We start from the raw sequence: 20,854 nt of genomic DNA, 5'->3' as shown, positions 1-20,854 counted from the left end.
TTTTTGGAACCCTTCCCCAGATCTGTGCCTCAACACAATCCTGTCTCGGAGCTCTATGGACAATTCCTTCGACCTAATGGCTTGGTTTTTGCTCTGAAATGCACTGTCAACTGTGGGACCTTATATAGACAGGTGTGTGCCTTTCCAAATCATGTCTAATCAATTGAATTTACCACAGGTGGACTCCAATCAAGTTGTAGAAACATCTCAAGGATTATCAATGGAAACAGGATGCACCTGAGCTCAATTTCGAGTCTCATAGCAAAGAGTCTGAATACTTATGTAAATAAGGTATTTCTGTTTATTATTTTTAATAAAGTTGCAAAATTAAAAACCTGTTTTTTCTTTGTCATTATGGGGTATTGTGTGTAGATTGATGAGGAAAATGTTTAATTTAATCAATTTTAGAATAAGGCTGTAACGTAACAAAATGTCAAGGGGTCTGAATACTTTCTGAATGCACTGTGTGTAACATTCTATTGGTTGCAATCATTTTGTATAATAATTTAAATTGAACAATTCTAAGTTTTGAATCCGGTGTCGTTTTGTGTATCAGTTCATAAACCATGTGCCATGGAATCAGTAAATCGAAAATCTCTTCCCAACTGTTTCTATTTGTACAGTTTAAGTCGGAAGTTTATATACACCTTAGCCAAATACATTTAAACTCAGTTTTTCACAATTCCTTACATTTAATCCTAGTAAAAATTCCCTGTCTTAGGTTAGTTAGGATCACCACAGTGCCTTAGACCTCCCGAGTGGCGCAGTGGTCTAAGAGATCCTGGTGCCATTAGAGATCCTGGTTCGAATCCAGGCTCTGTCATAGCCGGCTGTGACCGGGAGACCCATGGGGCGGCGCGCAATTGGCCCAGCGTCGTCCAAGGTAGGGGAGGGAATGGCCGGCAGGGATGTAGCTCAGTTGATAGAGCATGGCGTTTGCAACGCCAGGGTTGTGGGTTCGATTCCCACAGGGGGTAGGAATAAAAATAATTATGTATGCATTCACTAACTGTAAGTCGCTCTGGATAAGAGCGTCTGCTAAATGACTAAAATGTAAATGTAAATTTTAAGAATGTGAAATGTCAGAATAATTGTAGAGAGAATGATTTATTTCAGCTTTTCTTTCTTTCATCACATTCCCAGTGGGTCAGAAGTTTACATACACTCAATTAGTATTCGGTAGCATTGCCTTTAAAATTGTTTACCTTGGGTCAAACGTTTCGGGTAGCCTTCCACAAGCTTCCCACAATAAGTTGGGTGAATTTTGGCCCATTCCTCCTGACAGAGCTGGTGTAACTGAGTCAGGTTTGTAGGCCTTCTTGCTCGCACACACTTTTTCAGTTCTGCCCACACATTTTCTATAGGATTGAGGTCAGGGCTTTGTGATGGCCACTCCAATACCTTAACTTTGTTGTCCTTAAGCCATTTTGACACAACTTTTGTTGGTTCTTTTTATTCATCACAGTTTTCTTTAACCATTTTGGTCTTTAATGCCGACAGACAAGTTCCTTATTTTCTCCCCCTTCCACTTGCCTCTTCCATTTTTGCGGTAATGCTGCAATTAGTTGGTTGTAATTTTGAGTAGAGCAGACATTTCCATATATTTTTTGTTAGCTGCATGTGCGACATAACTCCAAGAGTCCTATTTATGAAATAATTTACAAAAATTATACAGTTTAAGATTTTTTTCCAGAAATATTGTTTTTTTAAATCAATTAGTATATTTGAGTTTAGCCATAATATTTGTTGTAATATTTGTTCTGTCTTTTCAGGTGGATTAAACTGTAAATGCAACCAAATTTCTATGGCTTGTTTTAAAAATAGCGATATTTTTTAGATTATTTCATTTTCAAATAACCAAGGTTGAAATCTGAATAAAGGGAAAAAGGCCATTCTTGAACATGAGGTGAGACATTCTTACTAATCTCCTAGAGAACCAGTTTGGATTTAAGTATAGTTTTTTGTATGACTGAAGCCTTTAGTGAGAGGTCTAATGCTTTAATTTTTCATCATTTCTGCCCTGGGAATTCATATTCATTATATAAATTGGCCCGTTTCATTTTGTCTGGCTTGCCGTTCCAAATAAAATGGAATATTATATCGAGAGAACTTCCAGTTTTTTTTTTTCATCTTACTGCAAGTCTCTTCACCTCTCCCTGGGATAACTGCAAAATTGTTCTTCAGGCCCTCTCTGGTCTGATCGTCCATTCTTTTGTTAGTTGAGTCCATCGGTATTTGGACAGAGCTCTTGAAGCAACTGCTTGTAGAACCCTTTTTGTTCATTTAAAAGATCCTCCAGTTGTGATAGAGAAACCCTGTCCTCTCCCTTAGTCCCAGCTTTAGCATTGGGTGCCATGGAAGCAACGCAGGCCAACGCCTGTACGCCATGGAGCTTTGGGTGCCATGGTAGCAACGTAGGCCAACGCCTGTACGCCATGGAGCTTTGGGTGCCATGGTAGCAACGTAGGCCAACGCCTGTACGCCATGGAGCTTTGGGTGCCATGGTAGCAACGTAGGCCAACGCCTGTACGCCATGGAGCTTTGGGTGCCATGGTAGCAACGCAGGCCAACGCCTGTACGCCATGGAGCTTTGGGTGCCATGGTAGCAACGCAGGCCAACGCCTGTACGCCATGGAGCTTTGGGTGCCATGGTAGCAACGCAGGCCAACGCCTGTACGCCATGGAGCTTTGGGTGCCATGGTAGCAACGCAGGCCAACGCCTGTACGCCATGGAGCTTTGGGTGCCATGGTAGCAACGCAATCCAACGCCTGTACGCCATGGAGCTTTGGGTGCCATGGTAGCAACGCAGGCCAACGCCTGTACGCCATGGAGCTTTGGGTGCCATGGTAGCAACGCAGGCCAACGCCTGTACGCCATGGAGCTTTGGGTGCCATGGTAGCAACGCAGGCCAACGCCTGTACGCCATGGAGCTTTGGGTGCCATGGTAGCAACGCAGGCCAACGCCTGTACGCCATGGAGCTTTGGGTGCCATGGTAGCAACGCAGGCCAACGCCTGTACGCCATGGAGCTTCCAGACAGGGCAGGTTGCAGGCAGATTTAAAACAGCAGTGATTTATAGACAGCCACAAGCCCAGGACAATCCGGACAAGCTTTTTCTGAGATCGGAGACTAAATCCCCATCTCATTGCCTGCTCGCGACGCTCATTCATTGTGAGCGGGTCAGAGACGAAGCCAGTGAGATGATGACGTTGTTTATCATTACCCAGAATGTGTTGACTCTCCAGCAGGAGCCATTACTACTAGTATGCGTTTGTGCTTGCCTTTAACCAAACGCCAAAGTGTCAAATCGTTACAGCTCTGAAGTTCACAAGCAATGTTACTCAAGTCAAACTGTTGGCTAGAAATTTCAACTCTGTATGCCCCGCGTGAATGTCTGACTGAAAACTTTTACGAGGCTGGTTTGGGCCACAGCTCGTTTATAGCCACGTTAACAATTTAATCATCACATCATAGTTTTTGCGAGACAGCGTGGTGGTTAGGAGAATCCTCATTGTTTAGTGCGCACACCACTACATTGGCAAGTCAAAAAATGACGGTTGAATGTGAGTGGCTCAGCCAGGTAAGGATTTTGTTTAATGTGAGTGGCTCAGCCAGGTAAGGATTTTGTTGAACGTGAGAGGCTCAGCCAGGTAAGGATTTTGTTTAATGTGAGTGGCTCAGCCAGGTAAGGATTTTGTTGAATGTGAGTGGCTCAGCCAGGTAAGGATTTTGTTGAATGTGAGTGGCTCAGCCAGGTAAGGATTTTGTTGAATGTGAGTGGCTCAGCCAGGTAAGGATTTTGTTGAATGTGAGTGGCTCAGCCAGGTAAGGATTTTGTTGAATGTGAGTGGCTCAGCCAGGTAAGGATTTTGTTGAATGTGACTGGCTCAGCCAGGTAAGGATTTTGTTTCATGTGAGAGGCTCAGCCAGGTAAGGATTTTGTTTCATGTGAGAGGCTCAGCCAGGTAAGGATTTTGTTGAATGTGAGTGGCTCAGCCAGGTAAGGATTTTGTTGAATGTGAGTGGCTCAGCCATGTAAGGATTTTGTTGAATGTGAGTGGCTCAGCCATGTAAGGATTTTGTTGAATGTGAGAGGCTCAGCCATGTAAGGATTTTGTTTCATGTGAGTGGCTCAGCCATGTAAGGATTTTGTTTCATGTGAGTGGCTCAGCCAGGTAAGGATTTTGTTGAATGTGAGAGGCTCAGCCAGGTAAGGATTTTGTTGAATGTGAGAGGCTCAGCCAGGTAAGGATTTTGTTGAATGTGAGAGGCTCAGCCAGGTAAGGATTTTGTTGAATGTGAGAGGCTCAGCCATGTAAGGATTTTGTTGAATGTGAGAGGCTCAGCCATGTAAGGATTTTGTTGAATGTGAGAGGCTCAGCCAGGTAAGGATTTTGTTGAATGTGAGAGGCTCAGCCAGGTAAGGATTTTGTTGAATGTGAGAGGCTCAGCCAGGTAAGGATTTTGTTGAATGTGAGAGGCTCAGCCATGTAAGGATTTTGTTGAATGTGAGAGGCTCAGCCAGGTAAGGATTTTGTTGAATGTGAGAGGCATAACCGCATCGTGAGATCCAAATTAAACATGTAGGTAACAAATCCTTTTCAATAGAACACTTTTTCAGAGACAAAGTGTGTGTGTGTTACCTGGGGCAGGTGGTAGGGTGTGTTACCTGGGGCAGGTGGTATGGTGTGTTACCTGGGGCAGGTGGTAGGGTGTGTTACCTGGGGCAGGTGGTAGGGTGTGTTACCTGAGGCAGGTGGTAGGGTGTGTTACCTGGGGCAGGTGGTAGGGTGTGTTACCTGGGGCAGGTGGTAGGGTGTGTTACCTGGGGCAGGTGGTAGGGTGTGTTACCTGGGGCAGGTGGTAGGGTGTGTTACCTGGGGCAGGTGGTAGGGTGTGTTACCTGGGGCAGGTGGTAGGGTGTGTTACCTGGGGCAGGTGGTAGGGTGTGTTACCTGGGGCAGGTGGTAGGGTGTGTTACCTGGGGCAGGTGGTAGGGTGTGTTACCTGTGGCAGGTGGTAGGGTGTGTTACCTGGGGCAGGTGGTAGGGTGTGTTACCTGTGGCAGGTGGTAGGGTGTGTTACCTGGGGCAGGTGGTAGGGTGTGTTACCTGGGGCAGGTGGTAGGGTGTGTTACCTGGGGCAGGTGGTAGGGTGTGTTACCTGGGGCAGGTGGTAGGGTGTGTTACCTGGGGCAGGTGGTAGGGTGTGTTACCTGGGGCAGGTGGTAGGGTGTGTTACCTGGGGCAGGTGGTAGGGTGTGTTACCTGGGGCAGGTGGTAGGGTGTGTTACCTGGGGCAGGTGGTAGGGTGTGTTACCTGTGGCAGGTGGTAGGGTGTGTTACCTGGGGCAGGTGGTAGGGTGTGTTACCTGTGGCAGGTGGTAGGGTGTGTTACCTGGGGCAGGTGGTAGGGTGTGTTACCTGGGGCAGGTGGTAGGGTGTGTTACCTGGGGCAGGTGGTAGGGTGTGTTACCTGGGGCAGGTGGTAGGGTGTGTTACCTGGGGCAGGTGGTAGGGTGTGTTACCTGGGGCAGGTGGTAGGGTGTGTTACCTGGGGCAGGTGGTAGGGTGTGTTACCTGGGGCAGGTGGTAGGGTGTGTTACCTGGGGCAGGTGGTAGGGTGTGTTACCTGGGGCAGGTGGTAGGGTGCTGTAGTAGTGAGCTGGTCTTGGTGCACCATGTCTGGACTAGAGAAGAGAGAGAAACATTTACCAACCTGTCACTAGGATACCAACATACTGCCAACCTGTCACTAGGATACCAACATACTGCCAACCTGTCACTAGGATACCAACATACTGCCAACCTGTCACTAGGATACCAACATACTGCCAACCTGTCACTAGGATACCAACATACTGCCAACCTGTCACTAGGATACCAACATACTGCCAACCTGTCACAATTTTAATTCCAGGTTGTAAGGCAACAAAATAGGAAAAATGCCAAGGGGGTGAATACTTTCACAAGCCACTGTAATAGACCTATGAGAAGAGGAGACACTAATATGATGTTGTCCATATAATAGACCTATGAGAAGAGGAGACACTAATATGATGTTGTCCATATAATAGACCAATGAGAAGAGGAGACACTAATATGATGTTGTCCATATAATAGACCAATGAGAAGGGGAGACACTAATATGATGTTGTCCATATAATAGACCAATGAGAAGAGGAGACACTAATATGATGTTGTCCATATAATAGACCAATGAGAAGGGGAGACACTAATATGATGTTGTCCATATAATAGACCAATGAGAAGAGGAGACACTAATATGATGTTGTCCATATAATAGACCAATGAGAAGAGGAGACACTAATATGATGTTGTCCATATAATAGACCTATGAGAAGAGGAGACACTAATATGATGTTGTCCATATAATAGACCAATGAGAAGAGGAGACACTAATATGATGTTGTCCATATAATAGACCTATGAGAAGAGGAGACACTAATATGATGTTGTCCATATAATAGACCAATGAGAAGAGGAGACACTAATATGATGTTGTCCATATAATAGACCTATGAGAAGAGAAGACACTCATATGATGTTGTCCATATAATAGACCTATGAGAAGAGGAGACACTAATATGATGTTGTCCATATAATAGACCTATGAGAAGAGGAGACACTAATATGATGTTGTCCATATAATAGACCTATGAGAAGAGGAGACACTAATATGATGTTGTCCATATAATAGACCAATGAGAAGAGGAGACACTAATATGATGTTGTCCATATAATAGACCTATGAGAAGAGGAGACACTAATATGATGTTGTCCATATAATAGACCAATGAGAAGAGGAGACACTAATATGATGTTGTCCATATAATAGACCTATGAGAAGAGGAGACACTAATATGATGTTGTCCATATAATAGACCTATGAGAAGAGGAGACACTAATATGATGTTGTCCATATAATAGACCAATGAGAAGAGGAGACACTAATATGATGTTGTCCATATAATAGACCTATGAGAAGAGGAGACACTAATATGATGTTGTCCATATAATAGACCTATGAGAAGAGGAGACACTAATATGATGTTGTCCATATAATAGACCTATGAGAAGAGGAGACACTAATATGATGTTGTCCATATAATAGACCTATGAGAAGAGGAGACACTAATATGATGTTACGTCCATCTAAACTGGAGGAGGAAATTATTGTCCAAAAACAAACTTTTAAGTGGCACTGACCCAACAATGATAAAGAGTGAATATGCGCAGCGTGTACTCAGCGGGGATATGGCCAGTGCTCTCTGCTGTTGTCAATAAGATAGGCTATAGGCCTGCTGTTGTCAATAAGATAGACTATAGGCCTGCTGTTGTCAATAAGATAGACTATAGGCCTGCTGTTGTCAATAAGATAGACTATAGGCCTGCTGTTGTCAATAAGATAGACTATAGGCCTGCTGTTGTCAATAAGATAGGCTATAGGCCTGCTGTTGTCAATAAGATAGACTATAGGCCTGCTGTTGTCAATAAGATAGGCCTGCTGTTGTCAATAAGATAGACTATAGGCCTGCTGTTGTCAATAAGATAGACTATAGGCCTGCTGTTGTCAATAAGATAGACTATAGGCCTGCTGTTGTCAATAAGATAGACTATAGGCCTGCTGTTGTCAATAAGATAGGCCTGCTGTTGTCAATAAGATAGACTATAGGCCTGCTGTTGTCAATAAGATAGACTATAGGCCTGCTGTTGTCAATAAGATAGACTATAGGCCTGCTGTTGTCAATAAGATAGACTATAGGCCTGCTGTTGTCAATAAGATAGACAATAGGCCTGCTGTTGTCAATAAGATAGACTATAGGCCTGCTGTTGTCAATAAGATAGGCTATAGGTCTGCTGTTGTCAATAAGATAGACTATAGGCCTGCTGTTGTCAATAAGATAGACTATAGGCCTGCTGTTGTCAATAAGATAGGTCTGCTGTTGTCAATAAGATTGACTATAGGCCTGCTGTTGTCAATAAGATAGACTATAGGCCTGCTGTTGTCAATAAGATAGACTATAGGCCTGCTGTTGTCAATAAGATAGACTATAGGCCTGCTGTTGTCAATAAGATAGGTCTGCTGTTGTCAATAAGATAGACTATAGGTCTGCTGTTGTCAATAAGATAGACTATAGGCCTGCTGTTGTCAATAAGATAGACTATAGGCCTGCTGTTGTCAATAAGATAGACTATAGGCCTGCTGTTGTCAATAAGATAGGCCTGCTGTTGTCAATAAGATAGACTATAGGCCTGCTGTTGTCAATAAGATAGACTATAGGCCTGCTGTTGTCAATAAGATAGGCTATAGGCCTGCTGTTGTCAATAAGATAGACTATAGGCCTGCTGTTGTCAATAAGACAGACTATAGGCCTGCTGTTGTCAATAAGATAGACTATAGGCCTGCTGTTGTCAATAAGATAGACTATAGGCCTGCTGTTGTCAATAAGATAGGCTATAGGCCTGCTGTTGTCAATAAGATAGACTATAGGCCTGCTGTTGTCAATAAGATAGGCTATAGGCCTGCTGTTGTCAATAAGATAGACTATAGGCCTGCTGTTGTCAATAAGACAGACTATAGGCCTGCTGTTGTCAATAAGATAGACTATAGGCCTGCTGTTGTCAATAAGATAGACTATAGGCCTGCTGTTGTCAATAAGATAGACTATAGGCCTGCTGTTGTCAATAAGATAGGCTATAGGCCTGCTGTTGTCAATAAGATAGACTATAGGCCTGCTGTTGTCAATAAGATAGACTATAGGCCTGCTGTTGTCAATAAGATAGACAATAGGCCTGCTGTTGTCAATAAGATAGACTATAGGCCTGCTGTTGTCAATAAGATAGGCTATAGGTCTGCTGTTGTCAATAAGATAGACTATAGGCCTGCTGTTGTCAATAAGATAGACTATAGGCCTGCTGTTGTCAATAAGATAGGTCTGCTGTTGTCAATAAGATTGACTATAGGCCTGCTGTTGTCAATAAGATAGACTATAGGCCTGCTGTTGTCAATAAGATAGACTATAGGCCTGCTGTTGTCAATAAGATAGACTATAGGCCTGCTGTTGTCAATAAGATAGGTCTGCTGTTGTCAATAAGATAGACTATAGGTCTGCTGTTGTCAATAAGATAGACTATAGGCCTGCTGTTGTCAATAAGATAGACTATAGGCCTGCTGTTGTCAATAAGATAGACTATAGGCCTGCTGTTGTCAATAAGATAGGCCTGCTGTTGTCAATAAGATAGACTATAGGCCTGCTGTTGTCAATAAGATAGACTATAGGCCTGCTGTTGTCAATAAGATAGGCTATAGGCCTGCTGTTGTCAATAAGATAGACTATAGGCCTGCTGTTGTCAATAAGACAGACTATAGGCCTGCTGTTGTCAATAAGATAGACTATAGGCCTGCTGTTGTCAATAAGATAGACTATAGGCCTGCTGTTGTCAATAAGATAGGCTATAGGCCTGCTGTTGTCAATAAGATAGACTATAGGCCTGCTGTTGTCAATAAGATAGGCTATAGGCCTGCTGTTGTCAATAAGATAGACTATAGGCCTGCTGTTGTCAATAAGACAGACTATAGGCCTGCTGTTGTCAATAAGATAGACTATAGGCCTGCTGTTGTCAATAAGATAGACTATAGGCCTGCTGTTGTCAATAAGATAGACTATAGGCCTGCTGTTGTCAATAAGATAGGCTATAGGCCTGCTGTTGTCAATAAGATAGACTATAGGCCTGCTGTTGTCAATAAGATAGACTATAGGCCTGCTGTTGTCAATAAGATAGGCCTGCTGTTGTCAATAAGATAGGTCTGCTGTTGTCAATAAGATAGACTATAGGCCTGCTGTTGTCAATAAGATAGACTATAGGCCTGCTGTTGTCAATAAGATAGGCTATAGGCCTGCTGTTGTCAATAAGATAGACTATAGGCCTGCTGTTGTCAATAAGATAGACTATAGGCCTGCTGTTGTCAATAAGATAGACTATAGGCCTGCTGTTGTCAATAAGATAGACTATAGGCCTGCTGTTGTCAATAAGATAGACTATAGGCCTGCTGTTGTCAATAAGATAGGCCTGCTGTTGTCAATAAGATGGGCCTGCTGTTGTCAATAAGATAGACTATAGGCCTGCTGTTGTCAATAAGATAGACTATAGGCCTGCTGTTGTCAATAAGATAGACTATAGGCCTGCTGTTGTCAATAAGATAGACTATAGGTCTGCTGTTGTCAATAAGATGGGCCTGCTGTTGTCAATAAGATAGACTATAGGCCTGCTGTTGTCAATAAGATAGACTATAGGCCTGCTGTTGTCAATAAGATAGGCCTGCTGTTGTCAATAAGATAGGTCTGCTGTTGTCAATAAGATAGACTATAGGCCTGCTGTTGTCAATAAGATAGACTATAGGCCTGCTGTTGTCAATAAGATAGGCTATAGGCCTGCTGTTGTCAATAAGATAGACTATAGGCCTGCTGTTGTCAATAAGATAGACTATAGGCCTGCTGTTGTCAATAAGATAGACTATAGGCCTGCTGTTGTCAATAAGATAGACTATAGGCCTGCTGTTGTCAATAAGATAGACTATAGGCCTGCTGTTGTCAATAAGATAGGCCTGCTGTTGTCAATAAGATGGGCCTGCTGTTGTCAATAAGATAGACTATAGGCCTGCTGTTGTCAATAAGATAGGCTATAGGCCTGCTGTTGTCAATAAGATAGACTATAGGCCTGCTGTTGTCAATAAGATAGACTATAGGCCTGCTGTTGTCAATAAGATAGACTATAGGTCTGCTGTTGTCAATAAGATGGGCCTGCTGTTGTCAATAAGATAGACTATAGGCCTGCTGTTGTCAATAAGATAGGCCTGCTGTTGTCAATAAGATAGACTATAGGCCTGCTGTTGTCAATAAGATAGACTATAGGCCTGCTGTTGTCAATAAGATAGGCTATAGGCCTGCTGTTGTCAATAAGATAGACTATAGGCCTGCTGTTGTCAATAAGATAGACTATAGGCCTGCTGTTGTCAATAAGATAGACTATAGGCCTGCTGTTGTCAATAAGATAGACTATAGGCCTGCTGTTGTCAATAAGATAGACTATAGGCCTGCTGTTGTCAATAAGATAGACTATAGGCCTGCTGTTGTCAATAAGATGGGCCTGCTGTTGTCAATAAGATAGACTATAGGCCTGCTGTTGTCAATAAGATAGGCTATAGGCCTGCTGTTGTCAATAAGATAGACTATAGGCCTGCTGTTGTCAATAAGATAGACTATAGGCCTGCTGTTGTCAATAAGATAGGCCTGCTGTTGTCAATAAGATAGACTATAGGCCTGCTGTTGTCAATAAGATAGACTATAGGCCTGCTGTTGTCAATAAGATAGACTATAGGCCTGCTGTTGTCAATAAGATAGGCTATAGGCCTGCTGTTGTCAATAAGATAGACTATAGGCCTGCTGTTGTCAATAAGATAGGTCTGCTGTTGTCAATAAGATAGACTATAGGCCTGCTGTTGTCAATAAGATAGGCTATAGGCCTGCTGTTGTCAATAAGATAGACTATAGGCCTGCTGTTGTCAATAAGATAGACTATAGGCCTGCTGTTGTCAATAAGATAGACTATAGGCCTGCTGTTGTCAATAAGATAGGCTATAGGTCTGCTGTTGTCAATAAGATAGACTATAGGCCTGCTGTTGTCAATAAGATAGACTATAGGCCTGCTGTTGTCAATAAGATAGACTATAGGCCTGCTGTTGTCAATAAGATAGACTATAGGCCTGCTGTTGTCAATAAGATAGGTCTGCTGTTGTCAATAAGATAGACTATAGGCCTGCTGTTGTCAATAAGATAGACTATAAGCCTGCTGTTGTCAATAAGATAGACTATAGGCCTGCTGTTGTCAATAAGATAGACTATAGGCCTGCTGTTTTCAATAAGATAGGCCTGCTGTTGTCAATAAGATAGACTATAGGCCTGCTGTTGTCAATAAGATAGGCCTGCTGTTGTCAATAAGATAGACTATAGGCCTGCTGTTGTCAATAAGATAGGCCTGCTGTTGTCAATAAGATAGACTATAGGCCTGCTGTTGTCAATAAGATAGACTATAGGCCTGCTGTTGTCAATAAGATAGGCTATAGGCCTGCTGTTGTCAATAAGATAGACTATAGGCCTGCTGTTGTCAATAAGATAGACTATAGGCCTGCTGTTGTCAATAAGATAGACTATAGGTCTGCTGTTGTCAATAAGATGGGCCTGCTGTTGTCAATAAGATAGACTATAGGCCTGCTGTTGTCAATAAGATAGGCCTGCTGTTGTCAATAAGATAGACTATAGGCCTGCTGTTGTCAATAAGATAGACTATAGGCCTGCTGTTGTCAATAAGATAGGCTATAGGCCTGCTGTTGTCAATAAGATAGACTATAGGCCTGCTGTTGTCAATAAGATAGACTATAGGCCTGCTGTTGTCAATAAGATAGACTATAGGCCTGCTGTTGTCAATAAGATAGACTATAGGCCTGCTGTTGTCAATAAGATAGACTATAGGCCTGCTGTTGTCAATAAGATAGACTATAGGCCTGCTGTTGTCAATAAGATGGGCCTGCTGTTGTCAATAAGATAGACTATAGGCCTGCTGTTGTCAATAAGATAGGCTATAGGCCTGCTGTTGTCAATAAGATAGACTATAGGCCTGCTGTTGTCAATAAGATAGACTATAGGCCTGCTGTTGTCAATAAGATAGGCCTGCTGTTGTCAATAAGATAGACTATAGGCCTGCTGTTGTCAATAAGATAGACTATAGGCCTGCTGTTGTCAATAAGATAGACTATAGGCCTGCTGTTGTCAATAAGATAGGCTATAGGCCTGCTGTTGTCAATAAGATAGACTATAGGCCTGCTGTTGTCAATAAGATAGGTCTGCTGTTGTCAATAAGATAGACTATAGGCCTGCTGTTGTCAATAAGATAGGCTATAGGCCTGCTGTTGTCAATAAGATAGACTATAGGCCTGCTGTTGTCAATAAGATAGACTATAGGCCTGCTGTTGTCAATAAGATAGACTATAGGCCTGCTGTTGTCAATAAGATAGGCTATAGGTCTGCTGTTGTCAATAAGATAGACTATAGGCCTGCTGTTGTCAATAAGATAGACTATAGGCCTGCTGTTGTCAATAAGATAGACTATAGGCCTGCTGTTGTCAATAAGATAGACTATAGGCCTGCTGTTGTCAATAAGATAGGTCTGCTGTTGTCAATAAGATAGACTATAGGCCTGCTGTTGTCAATAAGATAGACTATAAGCCTGCTGTTGTCAATAAGATAGACTATAGGCCTGCTGTTGTCAATAAGATAGACTATAGGCCTGCTGTTTTCAATAAGATAGGCCTGCTGTTGTCAATAAGATAGACTATAGGCCTGCTGTTGTCAATAAGATAGGCCTGCTGTTGTCAATAAGATAGACTATAGGCCTGCTGTTGTCAATAAGATAGGCCTGCTGTTGTCAATAAGATAGACTATAGGCCTGCTGTTGTCAATAAGATAGACTATAGGCCTGCTGTTGTCAATAAGATAGGCTATAGGCCTGCTGTTGTCAATAAGATAGACTATAGGCCTGCTGTTGTCAATAAGATAGACTATAGGCCTGCTGTTGTCAATAAGATAGACTATAGGCCTGCTGTTGTCAATAAGATAGGCTATAGGCCTGCTGTTGTCAATAAGATAGGCTATAGGCCTGCTGTTGTCAATAAGATAGACTATAGGTCTGCTGTTGTCAATAAGATAGGCTATAGGCCTGCTGTTGTCAATAAGATAGACTATAGGCCTGCTGTTGTCAATAAGATAGACTATAGGCCTGCTGTTGTCAATAAGATAGACTATAGGCCTGCTGTTGTCAATAAGATAGACTATAGGCCTGCTGTTGTCAATAAGATAGACTATAGGCCTGCTGTTGTCAATAAGATAGGCTATAGGCCTGCTGTTGTCAATAAGATAGACTATAGGCCTGCTGTTGTCAATAAGATAGACTATAGGCCTGCTGTTGTCAATAAGATAGACTATAGGCCTGCTGTTGTCAATAAGATAGGTCTGCTGTTGTCAATAAGATAGACTATAGGCCTGCTGTTGTCAATAAGATAGACTATAGGCCTGCTGTTGTCAATAAGATAGGTCTGCTGTTGTCAATAAGATAGACTATAGGCCTGCTGTTGTCAATAAGATAGACTATAGGCCTGCTGTTGTCAATAAGATAGACTATAGGCCTGCTGTTGTCAATAAGATAGACTATAGGCCTGCTGTTGTCAATAAGATAGGCTATAGGCCTGCTGTTGTCAATAAGATAGACTATAGGTCTGCTGTTGTCAATAAGATAGGTCTGCTGTTGTCAATAAGATAGACTATAGGCCTGCTGTTGTCAATAAGATAGGCTATAGGCCTGCTGTTGTCAATAAGATAGGCTATAGGCCTGCTGTTGTCAATAAGATAGACTATAGGCCTGCTGTTGTCAATAAGATGGGCCTGCTGTTGTCAATAAGATAGACTATAGGCCTGCTGTTGTCAATAAGATAGGCTATAGGCCTGCTGTTGTCAATAAGATAGACTATAGGCCTGCTGTTGTCAATAAGATAGACTATAGGCCTGCTGTTGTCAATAAGATAGACTATAGGCCTGCTGTTGTCAATAAGATAGGCTATAGGCCTGCTGTTGTCAATAAGATAGACTATAGGCCTGCTGTTGTCAATAAGATAGACTATAGGCCTGCTGTTGTCAATAAGATAGACTATAGGTCTGCTGTTGTCAATAAGATAGGCCTGCTGTTGTCAATAAGATAGACTATAGGCCTGCTGTTGTCAATAAGATAGACTATAGGCCTGCTGTTGTCAATAAGATAGACTATAGGTCTGCTGTTGTCAATAAGATAGGCTATAGGCCTGCTGTTGTCAATAAGATAGACTATAGGCCTGCTGTTGTCAATAAGATAGGCTATAGGCCTGCTGTTGTCAATAAGATAGACTATAGGTCTGCTGTTGTCAATAAGATAGACTATAGGCCTGCTGTTGTCAATAAGATAGACTATAGGCCTGCTGTTGTCAATAAGATAGGCTATAGGCCTGCTGTTGTCAATAAGATAGACTATAGGCCTGCTGTTGTCAATAAGATAGACTATAGGCCTGCTGTTGTCAATAAGATAGACTATAGGCCTGCTGTTGTCAATAAGATAGACTATAGGCCTGCTGTTGTCAATAAGATAGACTATAGGCCTGCTGTTGTCAATAAGATAGGCTATAGGCCTGCTGTTGTCAATAAGATAGACTATAGGCCTGCTGTTGTCAATAAGATAGACTATAGGCCTGCTGTTGTCAATAAGATAGGCTATAGGCCTGCTGTTGTCAATAAGATAGGCTATAGGCCTGCTGTTGTCAATAAGATAGACTATAGGTCTGCTGTTGTCAATAAGATAGACTATAGGCCTGCTGTTGTCAATAAGATAGGCTATAGGTCTGCTGTTGTCAATAAGATAGACTATAGGCCTGCTGTTGTCAATAAGATAGACTATAGGCCTGCTGTTGTCAATAAGATAGACTATAGGCCTGCTGTTGTCAATAAGATAGACTATAGGCCTGCTGTTGTCAATAAGATAGACTATAGGCCTGCTGTTGTCAATAAGATAGACTATAGGCCTGCTGTTGTCAATAAGATAGACTATAGGCCTGCTGTTGTCAATAAGATAGGCCTGCTGTTGTCAATAAGATAGGTCTGCTGTTGTCAATAAGATAGGTCTGCTGTTGTCAATAAGATAGACTATAGGCCTGCTGTTGTCAATAAGATAGGTCTGCTGTTGTCAATAAGATAGGTCTGCTGTTGTCAATAAGATAGACTATAGGCCTGCTGTTGTCAATAAGATAGGCCTGCTGTTGTCAATAAGATAGACTATAGGCCTGCTGTTGTCAATAAGATAGGCCTGCTGTTGTCAATAAGATAGACTATAGGCCTGCTGTTGTCAATAAGATAGACTATAGGCCTGCTGTTGTCAATAAGATAGACTATAGGCCTGCTGTTGTCAATAAGATAGACTATAGGCCTGCTGTTGTCAATAAGATAGACTATAGGTCTGCTGTTGTCAATAAGATAGGCTATAGGTCTGCTGTTGTCAATAAGATAGACTATAGGCCTGCTGTTGTCAATAAGATAGACTATAGGCCTGCTGTTGTCAATAAGACAGACTATAGGCCTGCTGTTGTCAATAAGATAGGCTATAGGCCTGCTGTTGTCAATAAGATAGACTATAGGCCTGCTGTTGTCAATAAGATAGACTATAGGCCTGCTGTTGTCAATAAGATAGACTATAGGCCTGCTGTTGTCAATATGATAGACTATAGGCCTGCTGTTGTCAATAAGATAGGTCTGCTGTTGTCAATAAGATAGACTATAGGCCTGCTGTTGTCAATAAGATAGGCCTGCTGTTGTCAATAAGATAGACTATAGGCCTGCTGTTGTCAATAAGATAGACTATAGGCCTGCTGTTGTCAATAAGATAGACTATAGGCCTGCTGTTGTCAATAAGATAGACTATAGGCCTGCTGTTGTCAATAAGATAGACTATAGGTCTGCTGTTGTCAATAAGATAGGCTATAGGTCTGCTGTTGTCAATAAGATAGACTATAGGCCTGCTGTTGTCAATAAGATAGACTATAGGCCTGCTGTTGTCAATAAGACAGACTATAGGCCTGCTGTTGTCAATAAGATAGGCTATAGGCCTGCTGTTGTCAATAAGATAGACTATAGGCCTGCTGTTGTCAATAAGATAGACTATAGGCCTGCTGTTGTCAATAAGATAGACTATAGGCCTGCTGTTGTCAATATGATAGACTATAGGCCTGCTGTTGTCAATAAGATAGACTATAGGCCTGCTGTTGTCAATAAGATAGACTATAGGTCTGCTGTTGTCAATAAGATAGACTATAGGCCTGCTGTTGTCAATAAGATAGACTATAGGCCTGCTGTTGTCAATAAGATAGACTATAGGCCTGCTGTTGTCAATAAGATAGGTCTGCTGTTGTCAATAAGATAGACTATAGGCCTGCTGTTGTCAATAAGATAGACTATAGGCCTGCTGTTGTCAATAAGATAGACTATAGGCCTGCTGTTGTCAATAAGATAGACTATAGGCCTGCTGTTGTCAATAAGATAGACTATAGGCCTGCTGTTGTCAATAAGATAGACTATAGGCCTGCTGTTGTCAATAAGATAGGCCTGCTGTTGTCAATAAGATAGACTATAGGCCTGCTGTTGTCAATAAGATAGGCTATAGGCCTGCTGTTGTCAATAAGATAGACTATAGGCCTGCTGTTGTCAATAAGATAGACTATAGGCCTGCTGTTGTCAATAAGATAGGCTATAGGCCTGCTGTTGTCAATAAGATGGGCCTGCTGTTGTCAATAAGATAGACTATAGGCCTGCTGTTGTCAATAAGATAGACTATAGGCCTGCTGTTGTCAATAAGATAGACTATAGGCCTGCTGTTGTCAATAAGATAGACTATAGGCCTGCTGTTGTCAATAAGATAGACTATAGGCCTGCTGTTGTCAATAAGATAGACTATAGGCCTGCTGTTGTCAATAAGATAGACTATAGGCCTGCTGTTGTCAATAAGATAGACTATAGGCCTGCTGTTGTCAATAAGATAGACTATAGGCCTGCTGTTGTCAATAAGATAGGCTATAGGCCTGCTGTTGTCAATAAGATAGACTATAGGCCTGCTGTTGTCAATAAGATAGACTATAGGCCTGCTGTTGTCAATAAGATAGGCTATAGGTCTGCTGTTGTCAATAAGATAGGCCTGCTGTTGTCAATAAGATAGACTATAGGCCTGCTGTTGTCAATAAGATAGACTATAGGCCTGCTGTTGTCAATAAGATAGACTATAGGCCTGCTGTTGTCAATAAGATAGACTATTGGTCTGCTGTTGTTTGCTCAATTAAGTTGAGAATGTTGATAACTAAAAGGTAGATGAGCCATTTCATTGTCTTCTCCTTACAGCAGCCATCTGCTTTCCAAACTGGGTTTTTCCTACGATTGAATTTTGAAATACTGCGATGTGTCTGGCTGGGCCTCTACTTTTCACTGGCAGTCGCAACTCAACAATCATCTATTTGGTATTCGCTGGGCGCGGCGCTTGCCTTTCCTTCGACTGTAGACAATGTGATTTAAAACAATCCACAACTGTTGTTGTTGTTTTTTTGAAGGCTAGGGGAAGCGAATGATGCTCTGGGGCCAAAGCATGCTTTGGTAGCCAATTTGGAATGATTGTATTCATTTCTGGATAGACAGGAGTAGGCTAATTAGGCTATATCATTTTGGCAATAGGGAAAGCTTCCCCGAGCCTTTTTGTCACACTGCCCATGAGCCTATGTCAATCTACTATCCCCCATAGTAGAATAGTTGACCTTTCTATTGGTCAGCTTGTCGAGAAAGAAATAGCCTGTACCAATCAGACTCTGGGACAGTTGTGGTACGATAGATCCCTAATTCATACAACCAGTGGGCCTCGGCTACATGGAGAAAAAAAAACGTTTAAAAAAACAATGAATCTGATGCAACAGATCAGAACGTTTAGCTTAAAATGTTGACAAGGCAGTCGGCTACGCGCGAATGTGCATTTGGCTACCGGACAATCACAGGAAGTTGAAAACCAATAGAACATGATAAAAATAAATAGGCTACTGGTTTAAATGGTATGGAAGTCTTCAATGGTATACTGTATGGAAGTCATTATAAAATAATTTCCTCCACGCCGAGTGGCGCAGTGATCTCTAGCTGTGCCACTAGAGATCCTGGTTCGTATCCAGGCTCTGTCGTAGCCGGCCCGTGACCGGGAGACCCATGGGGCGGCGCACAATTGGCCCAGCGTCGTCCAGGGTAGGGGAGGGAATGGCCGGCAGGGGATGTAGCTCAGTTGGTAGAGCATGGCGTTTGCAACGCCAGGGTTGTGGGTTCGATTCCCACGGGGGGGCCAGTATGAAAAAAATAAAATAAAAATGAAAAAAATAATGTATGCACTCACTAACTGTAAGTCGCTCTGGATAAGAGCGTCTGCTAAATGACGTAAATGTAAATGATATGGTCGGATTTCGTCTAGGCTACTTTGAAGCAAGGTAAAACATGCCTCATTAAATGTAGTAAAACGTTCAGGTTTTAAACAATGAAGTAGCTATATGTTTTCAAAATGCATACTGCCTCCAGATCATTGCAAAGTGGTGTGTGACGCGCCGATGACGCCAGCCTTCCATTGCCTACGCATTTGAATGGCGAATGGGAAGCAAGCTTTAATTACCAGTTGCAAAATAGTAGTTTTATTTTTAAATAGTGGTCAAAACATTTTTTTTTTTTTTTACACGATTGCATTAGTAAATGTAAATGTAGAATTGTTGCCAATGATTGGGCTTATAAAAGCGCTGTCTGAGATGTTCGGCTCCAAAGCTCTGCATGCTGTGTGATAAATATGATACATAAGGAATATACACATGTGCCAATTTAATTCCACTAAAATATGCAAATTAACCCATAGAACGATAAGCATGACTGGTCAAATGTATTTCCATCAACTGGTATTTCCATCACTGAATAGGCTAAAATGATGATTTCACAATGGGATTTTTTATTTTTATTTTCTGGACAATTGGCACTGCTTTTCAATGTTTTTAATGGCCTGCTATTACCGGCAAACGGCAACCCTGCCCTAGCTTTCTGTATCCTGGCTTTATTTATGGGAGTCACCACTATCAGCTTCCTGAAGGCTGTAAAATATATGTTTCCTCTTGAGCTGAAGCAAATGATTTGCCAGGTTGCGTGGCAGTTTTGACTCCATTTTGCCAGTGATTTACAAGACGCGCTCCACTTCCATGCAAATGATTCACCATCCTCTTACACACACACACGCCCCACTGTGCACGCTTGGCGCGCGTTCACACGGTCATCAGTCAGAGAGAGAAGGGAGTGTCTGACTTTATGCTAGACAACAAAAAACATATTTGAAAACAGGTTTTTATCCCCCTGCTCTGGTTCTCTTTGTTCAGGGCTGAGCATGTTTATACGGTATGGGGCTAACGTTTCATTTGAGCTGATTCTCCAAAGACTGCGGAAATGGGGAGTGGAGAAAGAGAGACAGCTTTTGGCGGTGAATACTAGAATACCTCCTGTCCAACAGTAACATATACAATGAGCATAGTTCCCTATGCATTCATGTCATGACATCCAAGAGATAAACCTATTGATAAGAACTCACCAAGTAGAGAACTTGAATCGCGCTGCAACTTTTGCTAGAGGGAGAGGCGAGTGAGAGCGAGCAGCGGAGAACTCCGTGGTGAAGTTTGGCAACTCTGCCGAACCGAAGCATGGTTGGAAACACGATCAAACGCGATTAAACAGAACCGGTCAAGTTTATACGGAACTGTAATTTAAAAAAAAAACTTCCACCGCTTGTTGAATACACTGAACTACGAGGGCGCAGCTCTCCCTCACGTGTCAAATCAGCTCTCTCATTGGTAGAATGTTTACTGTGGACCGTGACGCAGTTGGGTTATCAGGGATAGGGACTGATGATGGTGATCTTGTGCTTCCAAAGATAGGAGATGGGTTATATAGATCTCCAATTTTCACACCTCAAATAAGACTTTATTTTCTGATCTTGCTGATAAGCTTACTGAGCTGCAAAACAAGTATACAAATGCATGGCTTATAATAGCTGGAGCCTTTAATGAAACCACCTGAAAACTCTTTAAACTCTTTTTAAAATAGCTCAGAGATTTCAGAATTTGTCAAGGACTCCAGCCACCCCAAGTCATAGACTGTTC

The 20,854-nt window shown here is 42.3% G+C and overlaps 1 protein-coding gene across 1 annotated transcript in view; it reads right to left on the bottom strand.

Moving 5' to 3' along the window:
* LOC311122867 (calcium uniporter protein, mitochondrial-like) overlaps positions 1–20,563 on the bottom strand; it is a 27,337-nt gene extending 6,774 nt beyond the window's left edge. Inside the window, exons 1-2 of the mRNA XM_084197181.1 lie at positions 20,287–20,563; positions 5,633–5,690 (exon numbers count right to left, since the gene is read on the bottom strand). Of these exons, the coding sequence (XP_084053307.1) occupies positions 5,633–5,690; positions 20,287–20,397 (169 nt within the window). The 5' untranslated portion in view covers positions 20,398–20,563. The remainder of the gene's footprint in view (positions 1–5,632; positions 5,691–20,286) is intronic.
* Positions 20,564–20,854: the final 291 nt, after the last annotated feature.

This window comes from Coregonus lavaretus (assembly GCF_964263955.1).
Source record: "Coregonus lavaretus genome assembly, contig: HAP1_SCAFFOLD_909, whole genome shotgun sequence".
Classification (NCBI taxonomy): Eukaryota; Metazoa; Chordata; class Actinopteri; order Salmoniformes; family Salmonidae; genus Coregonus; species Coregonus lavaretus.
Note: the sequence above shows the minus strand (reverse complement) of the source record. Positions and strands in the feature narration are given on the sequence as shown.